The 22,498-nt window shown below is 52.1% G+C and overlaps 1 protein-coding gene across 9 annotated transcripts in view; it reads right to left on the bottom strand.

Annotated features, from left to right (window-relative positions):
* Nucleotides 1-22,498, bottom strand: part of CTIF (cap binding complex dependent translation initiation factor) — a 313,399-nt gene that overhangs the window by 229,521 nt on the left and 61,380 nt on the right. For 6 of the 9 annotated variants that reach the window (XM_081253060.1, XM_081253059.1, XM_081253065.1 and 3 more), the window contains 2 exons: nucleotides 9,058-9,259; nucleotides 4,519-4,566 (listed from right to left, as the gene is read on the bottom strand). In XM_081253060.1, coding sequence (XP_081109186.1) covers nucleotides 4,519-4,566; nucleotides 9,058-9,237 — 228 coding nt within the window. In that variant the 5' untranslated portion in view covers nucleotides 9,238-9,259. Of the gene's footprint in view, nucleotides 1-4,518; nucleotides 4,567-9,057; nucleotides 9,260-16,053; nucleotides 16,183-22,498 lie in introns of all 9 variants that reach the window. The other 3 variants (XM_081253066.1, XM_081253067.1, XM_081253061.1) reach the window with 2 other exon arrangements.

Here is a 22,498-nt window from a genome sequence, read left to right as displayed (position 1 = left end):
TCTTGCATTAGATGTTGAACCAGAAATTTTTTTATTGTAGTAAAATATACATACTTTACCATTTTAAATAGTTTTAAGTGTACAGTTCAGTGGCATGAAGTGCATTCACACTGCTGTACAACCATCACCACCATCCAGCACTCCAGCTGAAACTGTCCCCCGCAAACACTAACTCCCCATCCCCCCTCCTCCAAGCCCCTGATAACAGCCATTCTGCTTTCATTCTCTGTGAATCTGACTCTTCTACAAGCCTCATAGAAGTGAGATCATACAGTACTTGTCCTTTTGTGTCTGGTTTATTTCTCTTGGCATAAAGTCCTCAAGGTTCATCCATGTTGTAGCACGTGACAGGATTTCCTTTATTTTAAGCCTCAATAATATTCCTCTATGTATGGACCACATTTTGTCCATCCAATCATCCACTGATGGACATTGGGGTTGCTTCCCCCTTTTGGCTGTTGTGAATAATGTTGCTATGAACATGTTGTACAGGTATCAGGTCAAGCCCTTGCTTTCAGTTCTTTTGGGTATATACCCAGAAGTAGAATTGCTGGATCATATGGTAATTCTATGTTTAATTTTTTGATGAACCTAGAATTTTTTTAAAATTTTTGCTATAAAGGATATTATTGAGAAAACTGGTGAAATAAAAGGTCCATAGATTAAATAATAGTACTGTATCAATGTTTATTTCCTATACTGTAATTATAAGAGAATGTTCTTTTTATGGCGGAGTAATATTCCATTGTATATATGTGCTACATCTTCTTTATCCATTCATCTGTCGATAACTGATTCACTTTGTTATAAAGCGGAAACTAACACACCATTGTAAAGCAATTATATTCCAATAAAGATGTTAAAAATAAATAAATAAAATAAAATACCATAAAAAAAGAGAGAATGTCCTTGTTCTTAGGAAACACACAGTGAAGTGTTTAGAGATAAAGGGAAAATCTCTCTATATACAGAATCTATTGATCAATTGATCTATTTATCTATCTATCGAGAGACGAGAGAAAGAATATAAATGTGGTAAGATATTAACACTGGAGAATCTGGGGGAAGGATATGCAGGAATTATTTGTCCTATTATTATAATTTTTATGTACATCTGAAATTATTTCAAAGTGAAAAATTATTTAAAAAGCCATCTTATCCACGGCTTCTTTTTTTTTTTTTTTTTTTGGTACGCGGGCCTCTCAGTGTTGTGGCCCCTCCCGTTGCAGAGCACAGGCTCCGGACGCGCAGGCTCAGCGGCCATGGCTCACGGGCCCAGCCGCTCCGTGGCATGTGGGATCTTCCCGGACCGGGGCATGAACCCGTGTCCCCTGCATTGGCAGGAGGACTCTCAACCACTGCGCCACCAGGGAAGCCCTATCCACGGCTTCTTAATCAAGGGGGTGCCAGGACCACCCAGGGGGGCGACTCGAAGGTCTAGTGGGAACCACTGCTCTCACCCAACATCCTCTTTTCCCGGTGAAGGGCCTGAGAGGAGACGGGGACAGCCTAAAGTTGGGAGCTTCTCAAAGTCAGGAGCTTGTTCGACTGCTTCCTCTGGGCTGGCACAAGGGCTTACTGACCAGGAGAGGGGGAACAGAGGCCGTGGGAGCAGAGACAGGCTGGCAGCTCACACTCTCCTCCACAGTGATACTCCAGGAAAACCTTGTGTGTGAGGGGGAGGGGATGCTGCCCAAAGGCTGAGATTTCAGAGAGGGAGAAAGGCTTCTTGCTCCGATCTTAAGACAAACTAACTAACTAACAAGAAACCCAAACAACTTGCCTTTTATGGAGGCAGCTTAACGCAGTGATTAGGAGCCTGAGTTCTTGAAGCAGCGAATATGAGTTCATATCCCTGCTCTATCTCTTACTCTATCACCTTGGGAAAGTCTCTTCCTCCCTCAGACTATCTCCCCCAAGCTGTAATAATGACAGAAACTGCCATAGCAGAGGTTAAGCGTATGGCACCTCGAGCAAGATCATCTGGTTCAAACCTCACACTGACCACATACTCACTTGTGACCTTAGGCAGCATATTCAACCTCTCTGTGCCTCTGTTTCCTCCCTTGTATGCTGGCAACAGTAACAGCATCTTCTTCACAGCATTGTTACGTAGAGTAAATGAGTTACATGGACACCCCTCCGTGTCCTTTGGTAGCTCCTCCTCATGACCCCAACTTCTTAGAGCTCAATCTTTGACCCTCTTGTCTAAGCTCCCTCACTCCTTGGGCTTAAAATGTCACCCACATGCTACTATTTACAAATGTGAATCTCCAGGTCATTCCCCTCTTCTGAATGCCACTGTGTACATCTAATTGCTTGATCAACATCTCTGCTAAGATATCCAATACTATCTTAAACCTTTCACATCCAAAACCTGAACTCTTGACCTTTGCTCCCCCAATGCTGCTCTTCCAGGGTCTTCCATCTCATTTCTGGAAAGTCTGTCCTTCTATAGGCTCAGGCTATTGTCAAGCTCATTCATTACAAAATCATGTTATCTGTGCCTTAAAGTATGAGAATCTGACCACGTCTCACCACCTCCACGGTGCCACACAGCTCCAATTCACCATCACCTCTGACCCTGACCAACCAAGGACTTCCTGGTCCCCCTGCTTCCTTTCCACCCCGCCCCTTGCTATAGCCTATTCTCCACACAGCACCCAGAGTGGTCCAATTTAACCAGTGATACCATGTCCCTCCTCTGCTCAAAACCTCCCAGTGTCTCACCGACGAGGCCCCACAGACCTGGCTCTTTGCTCCCCACCAGGCTGGCCCCAAAGCTGTTCCTCAAAGGAGGGTACACTCCTACACCAGAGCTGTGCCCTCAACATCCCCTCTGCCTGGAAGGCTGGTTCCTAAGTGACCTCAACTCTCACCTTCTTCAAATCTTTGCTCAAAAGTCTTAAGTAAGCCGTTCAGACAGCCCAGCACCCCACGCCTTCTTGCCTCCTTCATGTGTATCACCTTCTAACATCTATTTTCTTCTTTGTCTATCACCTGTCTTTCTCCAACTGAAAGTAAGAGCTAGGACAGGGATTATGGTCCATTCTGTTCATGACTTTATCTCAGAGCCTAGAACGGGGCCTGAATTAACCATTCTTAGCTATAATTATATTTCACTATTTAGCCAACAGTAACTGGCAGGTTTAAACAATTATACTTTATGCAAAAACCACCAAATGTGTGGGAAACCATGCTAAATAAACGAGCAAGCTAAAAGTGACATGTATGCTAGAAGCTCAACTCTTGAAGGTATATTAAGAAAAAATAATACCCAAAAATTACACTAGCTTTTATCATAAAATTATGGTGGTGACTTCCCTGGTGGCACAGTGGTTAAGAATCCGCCTGCCAATGCAGGGGACATGGGTTTGAGCCCTGGTCCGGGAAGATCCCACATGCCGTGGAGCAACTAAGCCCGTGCGCTACAACTGCTGAGCCTGTGCTCTAGAGCCCACGCGCCACAACTACTGAGCCTGTACACCTAGAGCCCGTGCTCCGCAAGGAGAGAAGCCACCGCAGTGAGAAGCCCACGCACCACAACGAAGAGTAGCCCCCGCTCGCCGCAACTAGAGAGAAAGCCCGTGCACAGCAACGAAGACCCAATGCAGCCAAAAATAAATAAAATAAATAAATAAAATTTAAAAAATAAATAAAGAGCTAAAAACATTAAAAAAAGAAAAAGGAAAATTCTTCCTTTAAAAAACAAGATTATGGTGGGCTTCTTTCTCTGTTTTCTGATTGTCTCTGTTTTTCCAATTGTTGCTTTAAAAGTAAAATAAAAATTTAACCTATTTAAAAAATGGCTGGTAATCAGATTAAAAAGTGCTCAACCTCACTAAAAATTGAGGAAATGCAAATTAAAGTGACAAAAGACCATTTGTCCCAATACACTGGTGGTCCTGTGAATAATGCAACAGGCGTTTTGGAGAGCAATTTGGCAATAGCTATTAAAATGGATTCTACTTCCCAGCATCCACCTAAAGAAACAGTTTTATATGTGCAGGATGAGGCATGTTCAGAAGTATTCACTGAAAGAGCTTGTATTTCCAGGGGAAAATTTGGAAATAATCCAAATGTCTAGCAATAGGTAAATGGTTGAACAATGGGACATCCATACTATGGGCAATTGTGCAGCCATTAAACAGAACACAGCAGATGTACAAGCCTGGAGGAATCCATGGGGAAAAGGTGAGTTATTGAACAACATATTCACCAGCTATGATATATGATTTTGAAATAATATATTTCTGTAAGTCGTGTTTTACATACACACACACACACATACACACAAACACACACGTAAAAGCACTGAAAAGGTGAGGAAGTTAACTCATCCTTCCAGTGGGACGTAGGGTAAGATAGTGGAATGAGGACGTAACTAATCAGCATTTGAATTCTTAGGTACCATGAGAATATATGCATACAGTACTTGTGTCATTAAAAATAATTTTTTTTAAATAAGGAGAAGAATGAGTCCCCACATTCACACCCCACAGGTTCCCTTAAACTCACTTCTTCTGTTAAGCCTTTCATAGGTGGTCCACCATTGATCGCTTCCTCCTATGAGCAAAGATGACAGGAAAAAAGGATTCAAAGGACAGGAGGAAATGAGAGAACGGGATAAAAGAGGGATGAGGGAACAGTGAACAGGGAAGGCAGAATGTAAGGAAAAATGTAAAAAGAAAGAGAAGGAAAAACATTGTGAGAAAGCGACATCAGGCCAATCTGAATCCATCCTACATATCTGCATGGTCGCATCTCTCGTAAGGTCTCTGTGCATGAGACAAAACCCAGGACTTCCAAGTGCCTGAGAGCACCAAAAAGAACTACAAGAAGTTCTCTTCACCCTCACTGGCTCTTCATTTGACTTGCAAACAAGCATTTAGTGTAAAACATGCTTTCATTAAATGTATCCACTTTTTACAATGGCCCTACGTTCTACCCTTCCAAGGGAAGGCAGCTGGACATGGAGGGGTAGGAAGGCAGTCAGACAAGTCCACCTGTGGCTGTGGTCGTCAACCTGAGCAGAACATCAGAGTCACGTGGGGGCTGATGAGATGCCAATGCCGAGGTCCCTCCCCATTCCACTCAACTCTAGGGTGGGATCTGTCCAAGCTCCAGAGCAATTCCAACATGCAGCCAGAGTTGTGAACACTGCGTTAAAGCTTGCTGATGATCCACAAAACCATCCGCTAACATCAGAAGTGCCAGACTACCCCACTTATAACATCCCAATCTCTTCCACAAAAGGTTAATGGTCAATGAGATTTGGAATCCTAATTCTCATTCCACAGGGGGAAAAACAGACTAACTTCCCAACAGCCTGTTAGTCACAGCCTGTACCGAGCATGGAACCAAAAGTAGGTGCGGAAGGGGTGGGCACCAGGGCTCAGCTCAGCCACCACCAAGCAGTGGGGTTTGGCCATTTTCCATCTCTGTGTCTCAGTCTTTTCTCCTGCAGAATAGGGCTATAATCCCCCTCCTCCCAAGGACAGAGTGAAGACAACTCTCAGGATGTGCCTCTGGGGACTTGGAATCCACTGGAGGACAGGCACTTTTGAAATGTGTGGGTGAGGGTGAGGGTGTAATTTTAAATCGGTACCCAAACATGTTGGGAAACTTAGAACATATATTCTCTTGGTTACTCATGTAGGAAAAAAAAGGACACTTTCCTGTCTCTCTCTGTTTCTTCTCTCTCTCCCATCCATCCATCCATCCATCCATCCATCCATCCATCCATCCAATTTTCTTTCTAGTTATTGATGGGGGAGGGGTGGGGGAGAACACAACTTTACAAGCATCATGAGGTATTTTCTTCCTGAATGTCAACTGCCATCTCTCAGATCCTAAAAAATGACTTCACCCACTGAAAAGCAACATTCTTCTCCACTCCCTCAAGTTTTCTCAAGGTTTCCAAGATTCTTAACAATTTTCTCTCCCAGAAACATCAAAACACCACCACAGACAGGCAGCCCAGGACATTCTCTGAGGTTTTTTATTTTTGTCTTTGGCTTCCATTTAAAATAGTCATCAGATTAAATAAAAACAAGCAAAAGTGCTTTAGCAGAAAGATGTCCTGCAAAGCTGTGTCAACAGAGATTGTATTTTTTTAAAGAAGTGTGTTATAATAACACATCTAACCCTGGCCTTGCTTAGAGCTGCCACAGCTGCCCCCTCCCCTGGAGTCTGGACCCCAGCTGTATTTGGGTTGGGGGGGGTAGCTGGTGGGAGCAGCACTGAAACATGTCCCCCTCAGCCACCTGCACACAGGCGGGTCCTGGGACCCTGCCAGGTGTTTGCATTCTCCCAGGGAACCTCAGGGAATGCAGAAAGTTTAAGGAATGCATCTAGATGGTACAAATGTTTTCCACACTCTGCCTCAAGCCAACATCTGTTTAACAGCCCACCCAGATGTGGACATCCAAGCGTGGTTAGGTCCAACCAATCCCAGGAGCAGAAGCCGGGAGTGCAGGGCCCAGATTGAGGGCAACTTCTCCATCTGCTCTACATCCTGAAAGCTCAGCTGTCCCCACAGGGGGCTCAGAGCCACTGGGAGGGCCCCTCCTTCCAAAATTCTCCCTGATGGCTGCTCTGGGAACAGAAATCCTATCACTCACAAAGCATGCCTCTGGGGTAAAGCTTCACAGCTTCCTGGGACCCTCGTCCTGTAAGAGCCCATTTCACCTGAAGGAAATTTTGAGGGATGCCCTGCTGGAGGCCACCAGAGTCCACTCAGTGGGGAATGCAGGCAGCACATGTCAGGCTAGCCCCATGCACCCATCCACAGGGCCCGAGCCGAGGCCAAACCCTCTCACCTACTCAAGGCCATTGCTCCAGCAAGCAGCCCCTCTGCCCTGGACCGCTCCCATCAACGCACAGCTCATTGTTAATGCTCCCGTTGTGACCTCGCTTCCCCCAGAACCACATGCCTCTCCCCTTTACAGCAAAACTCCTGTAATACAGGGAGGACCTGCACTGTATTATCCTCCCATCTCAAACCCATCTCCTTGACCTTCACCCCCACCACTGGACCGTCACCCCTCCCATCAGGGTCGCCAACGGCCCCAGTGGCTCCTTTAGGTTATTCTCACTCCTCCTCCCAAATGCCCTGCAGCAGCAGTCAGCCCGCCCTCACACCCTCGAAACACATCCTCCCCAGGGCTTCCAGCACCCAACTCTCACCTGGGTTTCCTCCTGCCTCACTGCCAACCCCTCTTGGTCCATTTTGCCGGTCCCCCTCACACCCCTGCTTCCTGAATGTAGGCAGACCCCAGGACTCAGCCCTTGTACATCTGGTCTACCTGACCCCACTGCCTTGTTGAAGCATCTCCTCTGCTCTCCCTCTTTCTCTCTCTGCTCCAGCCACACCGGCCTCCCTGCTGCCCCTGGAATAACTCTGCCAGCTCAGGCCTTTGCACGTGCTGTCCCCTCTGCCTGGACTGCCCCTTCCCCAGACCTCTGCAAGTTCACCTCTCCACCTCCTTCGGTGACATCTTCCTTGACATCCCATTTAAAATTGCAAACCCCTCCTGACCCTCATCACTCCCCACTCCATTTTCCTGATTTATTTTTCCCCACAGCAGTTGCCATCCACCACTGGGATAAGTTCCACGAGGGCTGAGCTTTTCACCTCTTTCACTCACTCCCAGGTACCCAGTCCTAGGACAGTGCTAGACACAGAGCAGGTGCTCAATACACACTTGTAGAATGAATACTGAACAGATTACAGGCTCACACTACCTGCGATTTTAGAACTTCAAGGACGCCAAGGAAAGCATCGATTTCTCTCTCAGGGCAGATCTTGCCTTCCCCACCCTCCACTGGGGATCAGGTGTGGACCAGCAAGGCTTCACAATTTCCCAGGTCCACTCCTGGTCCTAAGTTCCAGGAAAGCCACAGGTTCATTCTGGCTTTCTAAAAAGCTGGAGAAGCGCCCGGCTAGCTCAGTCGGTAGAGCATGAGACTCTTAAAAAGCTGGAGGGTCTGGATCTTCTGCCCACCCAGAGTGTGAACCAGCCAGTTGTACTGGGCTTTTCTCCAAAGCAGGGCACCCATGTCAACTTCTCTACTTGACAGAGGAGCCCCAGGCTTGAGGCGGACAAGTACAAGAGGTGGACACTGGGCCCCAGACCCTGAGCAGAAGAGACTCCCCCCACCCCGAGCCTCTGGGTGCAGACAACACCCTGCTCCTCTGTAGTTTGGGAGCCTCTTATCACCTTTGACCTTCCAACATTCCTGAGGCAGCGGGATCATCCCCACTCACCAGATAAGAAAGCCAAGCCTCAGAGAAGTTGAGGGGTTTGCCTGAGGTCACACAGGCAGCTAGTAGCAAATTTGGAACCAACTCTTGAACAAATATCTACTGAGAATTTAACATGTTCAGCAAAGATGCATGTGACATGGTCACTTCCCTTAATGGTTCACATTCTACTCAAGACAACTCAAAACTTCCAAATCTCGACCCACAGTCTTTCAGCTTCTACCCAGGATCAGGGCTGCCACAGATTGACCAGGAGCCGGGAGGCCAACCTGAGAGTCTGGTCTGAAGGCTTCATGTGTGTCACGAGGTCTGGCACACAGGGCCCTGGATGACTGTCTGAGAGACTCGACTCTTTGGCGCCAACAACTGCCTGTATTCGACATCAGAGGAAATATTCACAAGTGATAGACTTTTGATTGTGTGCCCTTTGGATAAGCTACAATCGCCAGATCTCTTTTAGAACATGAGCTTGTGAAGGACAGGGAACAGTGCCTAGCACACAGCAGGGGCTCAGTAAACGAGCGTTCCATGAACTGTGAGTCTGGCTGGGCCGCAGCTGCCCAGTGGGGTAGGACGGGGTAGAGGTGGGTCAGAGGGGCTGGGAGCACACAGCCAGGGGCTTCCTGCCTGGATCCCACGCTCTGCTGGGTGGGGCCATCCACACCTTGGCAACCTAGGGCCAGGCGATCAGATGCTGCCTGGAATTAGGGTCCCTTACCCTTATTACCCCACTTCGAGCTTCCGAGGCCCCGTACGTGCCCAGGCCCTGTCCCCTCCCGGGCAGTGCTCACCTGGGAGATGTGGGACTGCGTCTTCTCACTCTCGCCATCCCCCTCCGTCTTGTCGGCCAGCAGCCCCTGCACCTGGTACTCAAGCACGTAGCTGTCGATGAACCGCTCAAGCTCCTCTATCTCCTGGGAGCGGCTGCTCCCGGCCTCGGAGGAGGCCGATGCTGCTGAGGAGTTCTCCATCCCTCCCGCTCAGGGGCCTGGGCTGCGGGATACAGAGAACAGATGGGCTCTGTGAGACACAGCTGGAGGCAGAGATGATGACCCCACTTGAGAAATCCTCCCCCGCCTGGAAGCATTCCCTCATCCAGCCTGCTGTCTTGGTCTCCCAACATCCTGAGAAGTCAGTGGGGTGCCAGCTCGCCTTTAGTGTGAAGAGGATGCTGTGATCCCTCCTGCGTGGGGAAGGAGACTCAGTCCCAGGGAAGGCAGGTAATTTGCCTAATTGGCCAACACAATAACTCATGCGATGTTGAGCGTTAGTCCATACCCGGACCTTACCACCCAGGAAAAAGTGGAATATGGACCCAGTCTACAAGTTCAACCCTACTTCTCAACTTGGAGTTAAAAAAAATCCACCACAAAGCAGAATAAAACAGACCACAGGCTTCTACGTCTCTGACCCCAGCATTGAGGTGTACGGGGCTCCCCAGACACAAACCTTCTAAGGGGCCTGGGCCTCTAAGAAATACCTCCTTCTAAAGAGACATTTTCTCTTTGGACGCCAGGCTATCCCTAAATTAGGTGAAGACTGTAGGCCTTAACATGATCTTGCAGCCCTGTTAATGGTGCATCTACTGGGACACACGCTACACTCAGTCTGTAAGGATGTGACTGGCTTTTAATGATACAATGTGAAAGGCAAGGTGGGTTGCCTGGGAGGGTGTGGCCCAGCCATGGTCCTCTGTAGGAGAATGACTCCCTCTTCAGCCCTCAGGCCCTCTCCCTGGGGGGCCTGGCATAATGTGACCATGTTCCAGGGATAGCTGTTAAAGTCCACCAATAGAACTGCTGTCCCTCCCCAACTAGACCGGGTTAACCCAGCCACTGCAGGGACCCAGGCCTGCAGGGACACCTCCACTGTCCACACTTGCTCCCAAAGCTCCCTCCCGATCCACCTGGAAGTTGGGAAGGCTAGAACCAATCTCACCACTAGGTCCCTTCCCACCAGGGACCCTCCCCCTTCCTCTGGACAGGCTCTAGGCCTGATGGGAAAGGGCTTCAAAGCTTGTCTGGTATCCCTTCCATTGTCTGGAAATCAGCGCTCTCCACAGGGAAGCCCGTTCAGCAGAGGAAGCAGAGGCTGCACATGGCTTCACCATCAGAGCTAGCAGAACAGTCTTCTACCCAACCACCACCATTAGATACACAAAGACCCAAGTAACGTATGCACGGGGCTCTGGGACCACAAAGGGCTGAGGGCACCTAGAACAGTACTGTGGATAATAAAGGCAACATCCCAGTATTTTCAAAGGAACACTTGCATTTCAAAACCTTGGATTACTGAGAGCTTTTTTAGGACACAGTTGTTCACCGATAATTAAGGGCTTGTTGCATTTTTAACGGTAATGAAACCAAAACAGCACAAGGATTGGCCTGCTGGGTTCCAGAAATGCTGCTGAGACTGTGAATGCTGACTCCCTCACACCCTCGCCAGGCTCCCCGGAGTCTGTGTGGACCATGGGGAGGAAGAACTCCCTGGGGAGACACACATTCTCAGCTGGTTTCCTGACTCAGGTTTTGGCTTTCGGCTGCTGCATGAGACCCAGCCTCCCTTGGACCCCAGGGCAGCTGTAGCGGGTGTGCGCTGGGCTCCTGAGCTCAGTGGCCTTAGGGCTCATGGGTTTGTCCACCTGTCCCAGAGGGAGGAGTCTGAGGTTTCAGGGTTGGGTGAGGGAACCCAGGTGTGGAGGCCAGGGTGGCAGTGAGTGTGCAGGTAATTTGCTCAGACTGAAATAAGCATGCCTAGTGGTGCAGGGCCACAGGAGGGGGTAGGGGTGTCCAACACCCCTTCCTGCACCTGTCATTCAAGGCCTACAGTGGCCTTACATCCCTCCCACCACCAACATCCACCTGCTCCAATGGCTGCCTGTGCTTCCCCCCAGCCCCCTCGCCACTCTGCTCCTTGTCCCAGGTACAAGCCGTGTGTGGCAGGTAGACCCCCTAAGAGGGTCCTGAGTGTACACCTTTCCCCAGCTGCTCAATCAAACATTAATCTAGGAACTCCTGGGAAGGGATTTTGCAAATATAATTAAACTCCAAATCAGCAGACTTGAGAGGAAGAGTATTCAGGTGGGCCTGATCCAATCACACGAGCCCCCTAAATCCGGGGCTGGCGGTAGAGACAGCGTTGCTGGCCTGAAGAAGGAGGGGCATGGGCAAGGATCCTGGGCAGCCTCTAGAGGTTGAGAGTAATGCCCGGTCAACGACACACAAGGGAAAGGTACTTCCGTCCTACAACTGCAGGAAGTAAATTCTCCAACAGCCAATGAGCTTGGGGTCAGGTTTCATCCCCCAGAGCCTCCGGACCAGAACTCAGTCTGGCCAACACCTTGATTTCAGCCTCCTGCTATCCCAGGCAGGACTTCTGACTTCCAGAACTGTGAGATGATAAACGGGCATCGTTTAAAGCCACTAAGTTTGTAGTAATTTGTTACATGGCAATAAACCACTAACACATGATGCTTTTACTGCCTCTGTGCTTTTGCTCACACTATGTCCCTCACCCCTTCCCTCCACCTGCCAAATCTCGGGGTCCTAACACTCACAGAGTGCTAGAACCTTAGAGCCAACAGGCAATTAGCCCAACGGGCAATTAGCTTTAATAGCGGCCAGTGGGCAAAGGATGCACCCAGCCTCGGCCTAGGGGCATGGATACGGCAACCCCTAATATCAGGAAAGGCTAATGTGTATTGCGCCTGTATCATGGGCCAGGCACTCTCCTCAGCACTCCATATGCCTTCGTTCACTTACCCCTCACCATAACTCTATGTAATCGATATAATTATACACTTTAGAAGAGAAAACTGAGGCTCAGAGAGGTTAAGTAACTTGCCCAAGTTCTCACAGCAGAGCTCCAGGTCCAGTGACTCCCCATTGCCTCTTCATCCCACCTCCTGGCAGCCTGCTCAGGCCCTCAGGACATCTCCCACTTCGCCTTTCCCCAATGCCCTTTGAAAGCCCAGGGAATCCCTCAAGTGCTGTGTGTGTGTGTGTGTGTGAGTACGTGTGCGTGTCTTAACCCCCACTGGGCTGCAGGCTCTAGAGACCTGGCCCCCGTGCCTAGCTCAGTGCAGGATCCTGGGCAGACGGACGGTCTCAGGGGGATGGGATGATAAGGCCAGTGTCCAGAGAGGGCTGAAAAGGAGCCGCCTGCAGAAAAAAGCCAGTATCTAAGGCCGCGCCTATTATTCCTCGAAGACTTAAGATCTTATCACAGGCTTCTGGCACACGTCACAGGTACAGGCAGAGGGCTGGCTTCTGTAGGAACTAGACAAGAGCGTTTCCACGAGGCTCGGCCTACAGCAGCAGTCTCTGTCCTGCCCTGCTGGGCGCTCCCAGGCTCTTGCGGGTCTGTCATGGGGCCACACCACCGTCCTGTCAGGGAGCCCGGGGGCAGAACTCACCCCTCACTGGCTCACTGAGGAAAGAGACAGGCACTGAGACACATTGCCACCCTGGAGAATGTTGGTGCCCAGAGGGAAAAGGAGCATGCCCCACACTGGTCACTTGCCTTGGAGGCCCCCTCCTACTCCAGTCACTGCTGCCCAGTCCGATTCAACATGTAGCCTGACAGCACCTCCCCACAGCTGCCCTGAGTGCCTTGGGCCCAGGGCTCCTCTGACACACACCAGCAGTACCTGCACCTGGAACCTGCATCCTAGAAGTGGGAGGAGCTACCAGCCCCTGAGGCAGCCCTGGACGGGGACAAACACTCCCTCATGGTCCTCCAGGGGGTCCCAGGGGATCGGGCCCGGCTGCCCACAGTGGTGACCAGATCCATAATGCCCCTTTGCCAGCTCTCCCTCCTTCCGTATTACTCTCCGCAGGGACTCCTGTTCTTGGGGTACTTCTGGGAACTCTGCTTTCGGAGGGGGAACCGGGCTAACATATCACTTAGGCTCATTTCTACATTCTAGAATGAGCCCCAACCAGGGTTCAGGTCCCTCCTTCAGTAGAAAAGAAAGGCTAATGTGTATCTCTTTAGCAGAGAAGAGGGAGGAGGGAGAGAGAGGGAGTGCAGCTACATTATCCATCTCCTTGGCTATCAGCCAGGCACTCAATCCCCCAGTTTCTATAGGGGTAAAATACATATAACACAAAATGTACCATTGTAACCATTTTCAAGTGTACAACCCAGTAGCATTAAGTACATTCACAATGTTGTGTGAGCATCATCGCTATCTATTTCCAGAACGTTTCCAACATTCCAAACAGAAACCCTGCGCCCAGCAAACAACTCCCCATCCCCCATCGCAGCCCCTGGCAACCACTCTACTTTCTATCTCTTCTGAATTTGGCTCTTCAACGTACCTCATTTTGGTGGCATCATACAATATCTACCCTTTTGTGACTGGCTTATTTCACTCATAATGTTTTCAAGATTCATGCATGTTGTAGAATGTGTCACAATTTCACACCGTTTTATGGCTGAATAATACACTGTGTTACAATAATACACTGTATGTATGACCTACATTTTGTTTATCCATTCATCCATCAGTGGACATTCAGGTTGTTCCCACCTTTGGCTATTAATGCTGCTATGAACATGGGTGTACAAGTATCTGTTTGAGTCCCTGTTTGCAATTCTTTGGGGTATAAGCTTAGAAGTTCCACCGCATTTTTTTTTTTTTTTTTTGCGGTACGCGGGCCTCACTGTTGTGGCCTCTCCCGTTGCGGAGCACAGGCTCCGGATGCGCAGGCTCAGCGGCCATGGCTCACGGGCCCAGCCGCTCCGCAGCATGTGGGATCTTCCCGGACCAGGGCACGAACCCGTGTCCCCTGCATTGGCAGGCGGACTCTCAACCACTGCGCCACCAGGGAAGCCCTCCACCGCATTTTTAAGGTAAAAAGAGTGAGGAGGCACAGAGTAAACTTTCAGGCTGGTGGAGACACAGGGAGATAAAGGGATGCTTTCCTCCAGGGCTTGTTCTGCTCCCTTCCTGCCTGTGCTTTGGGGTGTCCTCCTGGCTCCGTTTCTCATTCACAGGAAGATCAGGATGGGATGGGAAACCCCCAAACAGCTGGGCTGCTGGCTAAGCTGAGAGCCAGCAAGAGGAGCTTATGTTTTAATGATCAGTGAAAGTGACAAGGGGGACGGGACCAGAGGAGGAAGAAAGAGAGGAGAGGGTGGAAGAGGAGAAGAGACACCTCCCCCGGCTGCAGCCATCCAGGATGCAGTATGCGGAGCTGAGTCCGGATCCCAGGAACACGCCCTGCAGCCTTCCTGGCTCCCCTCCTCGCCCCGCCCTGCCCCCATTCCCTGCCAGGTGATGGATGCCGAGGAACAAAAGGGCAGACAGCAGGAGTGGGAAAAGTGCTGAGGCCGCACTTTGCTGTAAAGGGCAGGCAGCCCAGAGCCTGCAGGCGGGAGGGCGGGGCCCGGGTGGGCACAGCTGAAGGAGGGGCACGGAGGGGCTGAGGCTGCACAGCGGTGCGGCTTCCTTGGGAAACCAGCACTCAGCAAAGGTGCTTCAGCTGACACGGCGGGCTCTGCCCGAGGTCAGGAATCTCGCTCCCCCCATCCTCTGGGCCTGCCCGCCTTTCATCCTTCGTGGGGCTCACAGCGCTACATCAGGGGCCAGAGGTCTGGAGGAAAAGGTAGGGCCCAGAGACAAGAAGCTGGAACTGTCCCAGCCCTCTCAGCATCCTTTCCCACCTGCCCAGTGACAAAAGGCATTAGCAGCTGTAAATTTAGCCAATCCTTTTAAGAACAGCCAGGCGTTAGAGGCATCACCTCCTCCCCCAATCCGCAGGACCAATTCCACGACCTGCCAACCAGATGAGACTCTTCTGTTTTGCTGCCTGCTAGCTCTTCCCTGGGGAATCCATCATTCTGGGCCCTGAAAGGGCAACCCCGCGCCCCTCACCCTTCCTCGGACCCTTTCCCCTCAGGCCCTCAGCACACAGCTCAGCTGGGACCACAGAGAGGAAGCCCAGGGCTCATTTTTCGGCTTTCCGTAAGGGGTCGGGCCACCTGGCCCGCAGGCCGGCTGCAGGGAGCTGTGCAGTGCAGTAGGGGGCTCGCTCTGGGCTCCTGAGCTCAGTGGCCTGGGGACTCATGGGTCTGTCCATCCAGCCCAGCAGGACAGCAACTCCGCAGATGGATACAGGCACATCTGAGCTGTACGTGGGCGGCAGGGCCCCGCCAGTCAGCGCCGCTCCCCTGGTGCTGAATCACATCCACCCACCACGTCTCCAGCAGCACAGCCTCGCTCCCCCAGCCCGGACCCCCTCCAGCAGTCGCTCCTGGTGACCCTGCTCCACACAAGGCCCGCCCTTCTCCACTTCCCTCCCCAACACAGTGCTGGCAACTGCCACCTACACCCAGAGCCTGCAGGAGGGCTCTCTCCTTTGTGTCAGGCAGCCCCCAGGGCAGGGCAGGGCCGGGCCAGGCCTCCCGCTTCCAGCGTGGGAGGAGAGAGGCCAGGTGCCAGGGGAGGAGGACACCCACAGCCCTCCCTGAGGAAGCCATGGGAACCCCCTTCACAACGTCCTGCAGCAAACCTACCCCTCTGAGTCTGGCCCATGACTCACCTCCTGCATAAACAGGACTCAGGCAGAATGCCTTTCCCCCCAGCCTGCAGCCCTCAGGCTCGGCCACTCATGTCAGTGCTGGCCTGGGGACTCTGGGCCACGCTGGTGCTTACCAAAAAAAAGCAGGGGGATTCAGGGGAGGCTTCTGTGTACAGGAGCCTCAGGCCCCCAACCACCAGAAGTAGAAAAGTTTAGAAACACTCAGAGCTGGAGGCGACCTCACAAATCAGCATCGTTTACCGTCTCAGGAGTCAGGACACCAGGCATCCTCTACATGTCTGATACTGGTGTAACCCTTGTTACTCAAACATCAGATGAGGGTTAGCTAGGGCGGTGCTTTTCAAACTGCAGGTCTCGGCGGTTTAGCGGCTGCAAAATAAACTTAGTGTAAGGCAAACTCATGATCTCAGCATGAAAACTATACAACAAAGTTGAAAAGTCCAGTGAGTAACACATATTGTAAGTGAAACTATTGTTTCATGGAACTTTTGTCTCATCTAAATACACCATGGGGGCTTCCCTGGTGGCGCAGTGGTTGAGCGTCTGCCTGCTGATGCAGGGGAGGCGGGTTCGGGCCCCGGTCCGGGAAGATCCCACATGCCGCGGAGGGGCTGGGCCCGTGAGCCACGGCCGCTGAGCCTGCGCGTCCGGAGCCTGTGCTCCGCAACGGGAGAGGCCACAGCGGTGAGAGGCCCGCGTACCGCAAATAAATAAACAAACAAACAAACAAACAAACAAACACACCCACCATGGAAATGTATTTCTTTCTGTGAGGCGTGGTCAAAAGACTTTATGAAAAGTGGGCCAGAGCAGCGCTTCCCCAACTTTCCTGTGTGCGGCGATCACAGGCAATCTTGTTAAAATGCAGACTCGGATGCAGTGGATCCCAGGTGGGGCCTGAGAGGCTGCACGTCTAACAAGCTGCCAGCTTGGCTGGTGGTGTGGCCGCTGGTCAGAGGACCCGGCTGAGAACAGCCAAGATCTAGAAAACGTGTCACATCCCTGCTATCCATTACTCAGCTCTTCCACCCTGGTGGGAAAACGGCTGGATTCTCCATCCTGGTCCTCTGGCCTGCTGGCCAGCTCCCTGGGAGAGGGGCAGTTTCTCTCATGGCCCACTTAGGGCCAGGCAGGACCTTGACAGGCTGAACTGATATTTATTTGTGGACCCTGGGATCACTGACCTCCACCCCAGGCTCTCGGCACCAGGAACACATAACAGTACTTGCTTAGAGTCCCACAGGGCCGAGCTGCGGGTCCAGACATACCCAAATGCTCTCAACAAGTTGGAGGGGCTTCTGAGATCTAAGCCTCGTGACCTCAGTGGATCTTAGAGAATCCAGCCCCTTTACTGAGCAGATGAGGACACTGGAGCCCAGAGAAGGGGAGGGTCTGCTGGGAGCCACTCGGATGCCTATGGATAGAGCCCACCTGTAATGCAGGTCCCCAAGCCCCTGAGAGTCTGCCATCCCCAGAGACCCCCTGCTGAGCTGAGTCACCTCTCCCCCTCCCCCAACGTCTCTGGACCCCAAGTGCAGTTCTCGGCTACAGTCATTAACATCAGACAGTTATTCCTAAATAACACACAGCCCCCAAATCATTGCATCATTTTCACACCCTATTGAACCCTCACTCCATGCAGGGCCCTGGGCCAAGCCCTGTGGATCTTTCAGAGTTTCCATGGAGAGACCAATGGGCCCAGGCCCTGCCGCTCTCTCCCCAGAGCAGCCTCTAGGAGTAACTGAGGAGCTAGACTGGTTTTCACAGTGACGGCTCAGGCCACTTGAGCCAAGAAGACAGGAGAGACGCTGGGAACCCTACTCTCCTCAGCATGCCCACTGTGGTAGCACCTGGAGAGGCACCTGAGAAGGGGGGCGCGGGGAGAGGGAGCGGTGCACCCATAGCAGTCCATGCACAGGACACACCCCATCAGATTCCAGTCTCCCGATTGGGACTTCCTCTGGAGAAAACGTCCTGAAACAGTCACTCCCCCGACCCTGCAGAGGCCTCCACACCAGCAGACGAGCCCGGACCAATGGGCACAATGGGCACAAGGGCATCCAGGGTGGGCTCTTGAGGTCCAGCCCCTGCATTATCCCTGGACCGTCCTGCCGTCCATATCTGCCCTCCCCTCCAGCCCCCGGGGTCAACAGGAGCCTCCACCGGGCTCCAGGTCCAGACCCCCCAGCCGCTCCCTTGGCTGAGCACAGGCTGCTTCCTGACACCTTCACACCCCACCTTGCACTGTCACCCAACTCTTATCCTGCTCTTGAATTTTTTATGGGTTTTTATCTTGTCTTGACAAGACTTCATGGTCTTTGGGGGCCCCGCTTCATCCGATACCTCTCACCATCCCGAGCCCTGACGGCAGACGGGCCTCCGGCTCCCCAGACCCCTCCCACCCAGGCCAGCATGCTCCTTCCCCGGGAGTGGGCCTCCCAGCTCCTCTGCCCACTGCTGCTGGGCCCAGGCTCCCCGCCAGCCCCTTCCCAGCTCTTAGAACACTACAGCCAAGGGTGCTGGGGGTCCCCCGGTTCACCAGCCTCCAGGGTCACCTGGTCCCAGAACCAAGACTCCAACTTCTTCCCACCACATTCTAGAGCTTCCTTAAGGCAATTTACCTCAACAGGTACTGAGCACCTGCTGTATGTCGTGCCCCACAGGCTCGAGGGGGCAAGGAAGTCACAGGCCTCAGGGTCACTGGCTGGCCAGCCCCATCCTTGGCTGGAGTCAGGCCGCTTTCTCCCTGCCTCCTACTCCTAAGATAGGGAAACATGATGATTCTGGGTTCCAATGCTGGCTAAACCAAGCTCTGTAACCTTGGGCAGCCCGTTTCCTCATCTTTAAAGTAGTCTGATGATAAAAGTACCATCTCATAAAATGTTGGGAGGATTAAGTGAAAACGCATGAGAAGTGGAGCGCGTGGGCCCCGCCATCAGCCTTGAAAAGCTTCTGAGTTGACGGACAAAGAGTGGAACCTCACTCGGAGAATGCCGGGAACAGAGCCCAGAGGTGTCCTGCTCTGAACCCGGTGAGGCACCTGGGAGAGCACCTCAGGTGAAGGCCACAAAGCTCCTCCAAGCCCGGTGGCCCAGCACCCAGGCCTTCCTTCTCAGGTGACACTCTCCCTCCAGTGTCTCTCTCGGGGTAACCAGGGTCCCCAGTCATCTTGCTCCCTCCTGGCAACAGCTTCCTAAACCAACCCAGCTGGAGCAGTGACAGTACCAAGTGGTTTCAGAGACACTGGCGGGGGTCTTGGAAGCCTGTCCCTTGGGGGGCTGTGACCCTGCGGGCCTGTCTCACGGCTGGGAAGACAGAGCTGGCTCCGAGAACAGCATCCCTTCCCTCTCCCCTCCTCATCCTCCAGGACCCCTCGATCAAGCCCACCTCTGGACGCCACCCTGACTACCCCAGCTCATAGTGACCCTGTCCCTCAGAACAGCCACAGAAGCTGCTCACTGGGCCCTTCAGCCTCTGTCCCCTGCCACCTTGGATGACCAACTCTTCCCGCACAGGAGCATAACCACAAAGCAGAGACTGCAAATGCTCATTAGGGGTCATGTCAGGACCACAGTGTATCTCGTTTGGTCTGTCCTGTATTTTTTAAATATTCAAGCCAATTTATTTTATTTTATCTTATTTTTATTTATTTATTTTTTGCGGTACGTGGGCCTCTCACTGTTGTGGCCTCTCCCGCTGCGGAGCACAGGCCCCGGACGCACAGGCTCAGCGGTCATGGCTCACGGGCCCAGCCGCTCTGCGGCATGTGGGATCCTCCTGGACCGGGGCCCGAACCCGCGTCCCCTGCATCGGCAGGCAGGCTCTCAACCACTGCGCCACCAGGGAAGCCCTCGAGCCAATTTTATTAACCAAAAGATTTCACGTAAAAATCCACATTTCTGATTTTCTTGAAAGGCTGTGAGATCCAGCGATATTGGCCTGCCTCCCAACATGACAAGCGTCAGCTAGAGCTAAGCAGGGCCGAGCCCTTCAGACAGGGCACGTGATCACCAGTTCCCCACAGACCCCAATGCTCCCTAATGTCTCCCCACGGCCTACAGCCATCACTCTCACGCGGCTGCACGCACTCACATGTTACCTGCCTGGCCCTCACAGACATCCGCGTTTGAGACCCCCCCCACTACAAGAAAGAAACTGTAGGGGGTCTATGACCACAAAAATGAGTGTCCCTAAGAACTTGGAAATCAAGAACAAGGACTGTCCCCTGGGAGTTACAATGTGAAATCAGTACATGACAGTCCAAAATAGAAATGTGCAAAGTCACTGCAAAGACGGAGGTTTCCGGACCAGCAGGACACTACCCTAACCTGGTTGAAGACAGGCCACAGAGCTATTATAGGGAGATTGTGTCACTCTGCAGGGATTGGGCTGCACTGGAAACAAAGAAAGTTGTCAACCACAGAAGGCAGTGTACCCCCAAACTCTGTCCAGGGAAAGGGGTGCCCCTCCTGGGTGTCTTGAGGGAAGTCCAGGTAAAAGGACAGGGCTGTCCCACTGCTCCCTGTGATGCCTCCACCATACTCCAGCTCAGCCTTGAAGTGGTCTGAAAGGCTGCCTCCTTCCTCAGCTAAACTACATGCTCTTAGAGGCTGAGCACGTGTCTGCTCATCCCCTTGTGCCCTGGGAGCCAGACCTGAGCCCACTGTAGGCTTTCAGTTAATCATTGAGTATTTGATGCTGGATTCTCAGAAATTAGAAAATGGACAGCAGGTAACTGATGCTCCGTGCCTTTGGTATTAACACACAGGCAGCTGCTGGCTGCTGGTAGGCAGAGACGGGTGGCACGTTAGCAGTGGAATCAGCTAGTACAGTAGGCTGGGGATGGACCCCTGTTTGGCTGAGTAGCCTGCATGTATCACACACAATGCTTGAGGCCCACTGGACAGCAACCACAGGAATTTCGAACTTGATCCAGTGCCCAGGCTCTTATCACTCTCCCTGCATTCCTCCAGGAACCACAGGCAGAACTGAACAGCAAGTGCCCAGGAGTGTAAAACCACAGAAAATGGAAGACCAGACCCCTGATTCCTGGAGTGGCCTCCAGGTCCGGAGCCAGCACACCCATGCTGCCCCTGCCTTTGTTTGGAGGACGCCAAGAGGGCTGCTCCTGCTCAGGGCCAGCTGCCTTTGACCTTTACTGAAGCAGGAAGGCAAACCATCAATACTGTATTCCCCACAGATTGCTGGTTTCCAAACTACTTTCCTCTAATACCATACTTATTTTTCAAATTAAATTATACATGGCTGCCCAGCTGCCCCGATATAGAAAAGATAACAGCCAGCATTTATTGAGCATTTACTATGTGCCAAACCCTGTGTTAAATGCTTGTCATATATTACTTTAATCCTCAAGACAATCCTATAATGTAGGCACCTTTTTGTCCCCACTTTACAAATTAGGAAACCATGGCAGAGAGGAATTGCCCAAGGTCATCTGGTAAGAGGCTGGCTGACTCAGGACTTGAACCCAAACAGAGGGGCTCCAAGATACGGTTACTCTGATTAAACAGAAGCCAGGAGCCCAGAACTCCACCCACTCAACGTTCCCATCCTTGCCCAACATCCCCCATGGTTCTGCTGTTCCCCATGGTCACTGCTGAAGTGGGCCCTGCACTGCTCCAGGTCAAGGCTTTGTGCGTTTCACAGGATAAGGCAGTAAGCTACCAGCAGATATGAACTACTGAATCAGATCTGAAATTATCTGTCCAGGCTTGGGAGGGGGCTCTGGGCCTCTTGCCCTGGGGTCTGCACAGCCCAGCACCATCCTGCCAGTCGCTTCTCAATCACCCTGTGTATGAGGGAGACAGGTATGCGTCACCACTTCCCTCTTACACGGGGGGACCCTGGAGCAATGTGCCTGTGCCTTAGCGACAGGAAGGACTGCAACCCAGGCTTCCTGACTCCAGCCCCGGGTGTCTCCCCAGGACCAGCAGCAGCTCAGAGCCCCACTGCTTTGTGGCACGAGCCAATAAATCACTGACTGTTCCCACCAGCTTGTGCTGTGATAGGGCAGAAGCTCTGAGGGGTGAAGAGGAAAGGGACTGGATGGAAGGGATGAAAGTCCTACGTGCTACGGGGATGGAAGGGATGAAAGTCCTACGTGCTACGGGGATGGAAGGGATGAAAGTCCTACGTGCTACGGGGATGGAAGGGATGAAAGTCCTACGTGCTACGGGGATGGAAGGGATGAAAGTCCTACGTGCTACAGGGACTTCTTCTGGAGAGAGGGGGTGGGAAAGCCAAGCTCTGCAGACCACAGACATCTGCTGGCTACGGCTGTTACCTTGTAGAACACGGAGCCCAACTACTGAGATCTCGGCAATGACAGCCACAGCAGAGATGAGGGCTGCTGGCCACGGCCATGTTGAAGGCTCAGGTACAGTAGTTTTCCTGGGGTTGGTCTCCCCCAAGTGTTTCTCTCTGGGACATGTTGAGGTCACATAATTAGGGAAATAGGCAGCCAGAAAATCTGACCTCCAGGTCACTCCCGTTGGAACCCACTAGAGTGTGTGTTCCTGTGGACGTGATCATTTTGTCTCTCCCATCAATATACTTCCAGGGCCCCCCACAGAGCAGGATTCCACAGAAGATGGATGGAAGGACTGGGGGCTCCCGGTGAGAGGGCTGCTGTGAGCTAGGAGCTCTCCCCGGGGGCTAGAGTGGG

This window comes from Mesoplodon bidens, assembly GCF_964165515.1.
Source record: "Mesoplodon bidens genome assembly, chromosome: 13".
Taxonomy (NCBI): domain Eukaryota; kingdom Metazoa; phylum Chordata; class Mammalia; order Artiodactyla; family Ziphiidae; genus Mesoplodon; species Mesoplodon bidens.
The sequence above is the reverse complement of the archived record's forward strand: the minus strand, read 5'-3'. Positions and strand labels throughout refer to the sequence as shown.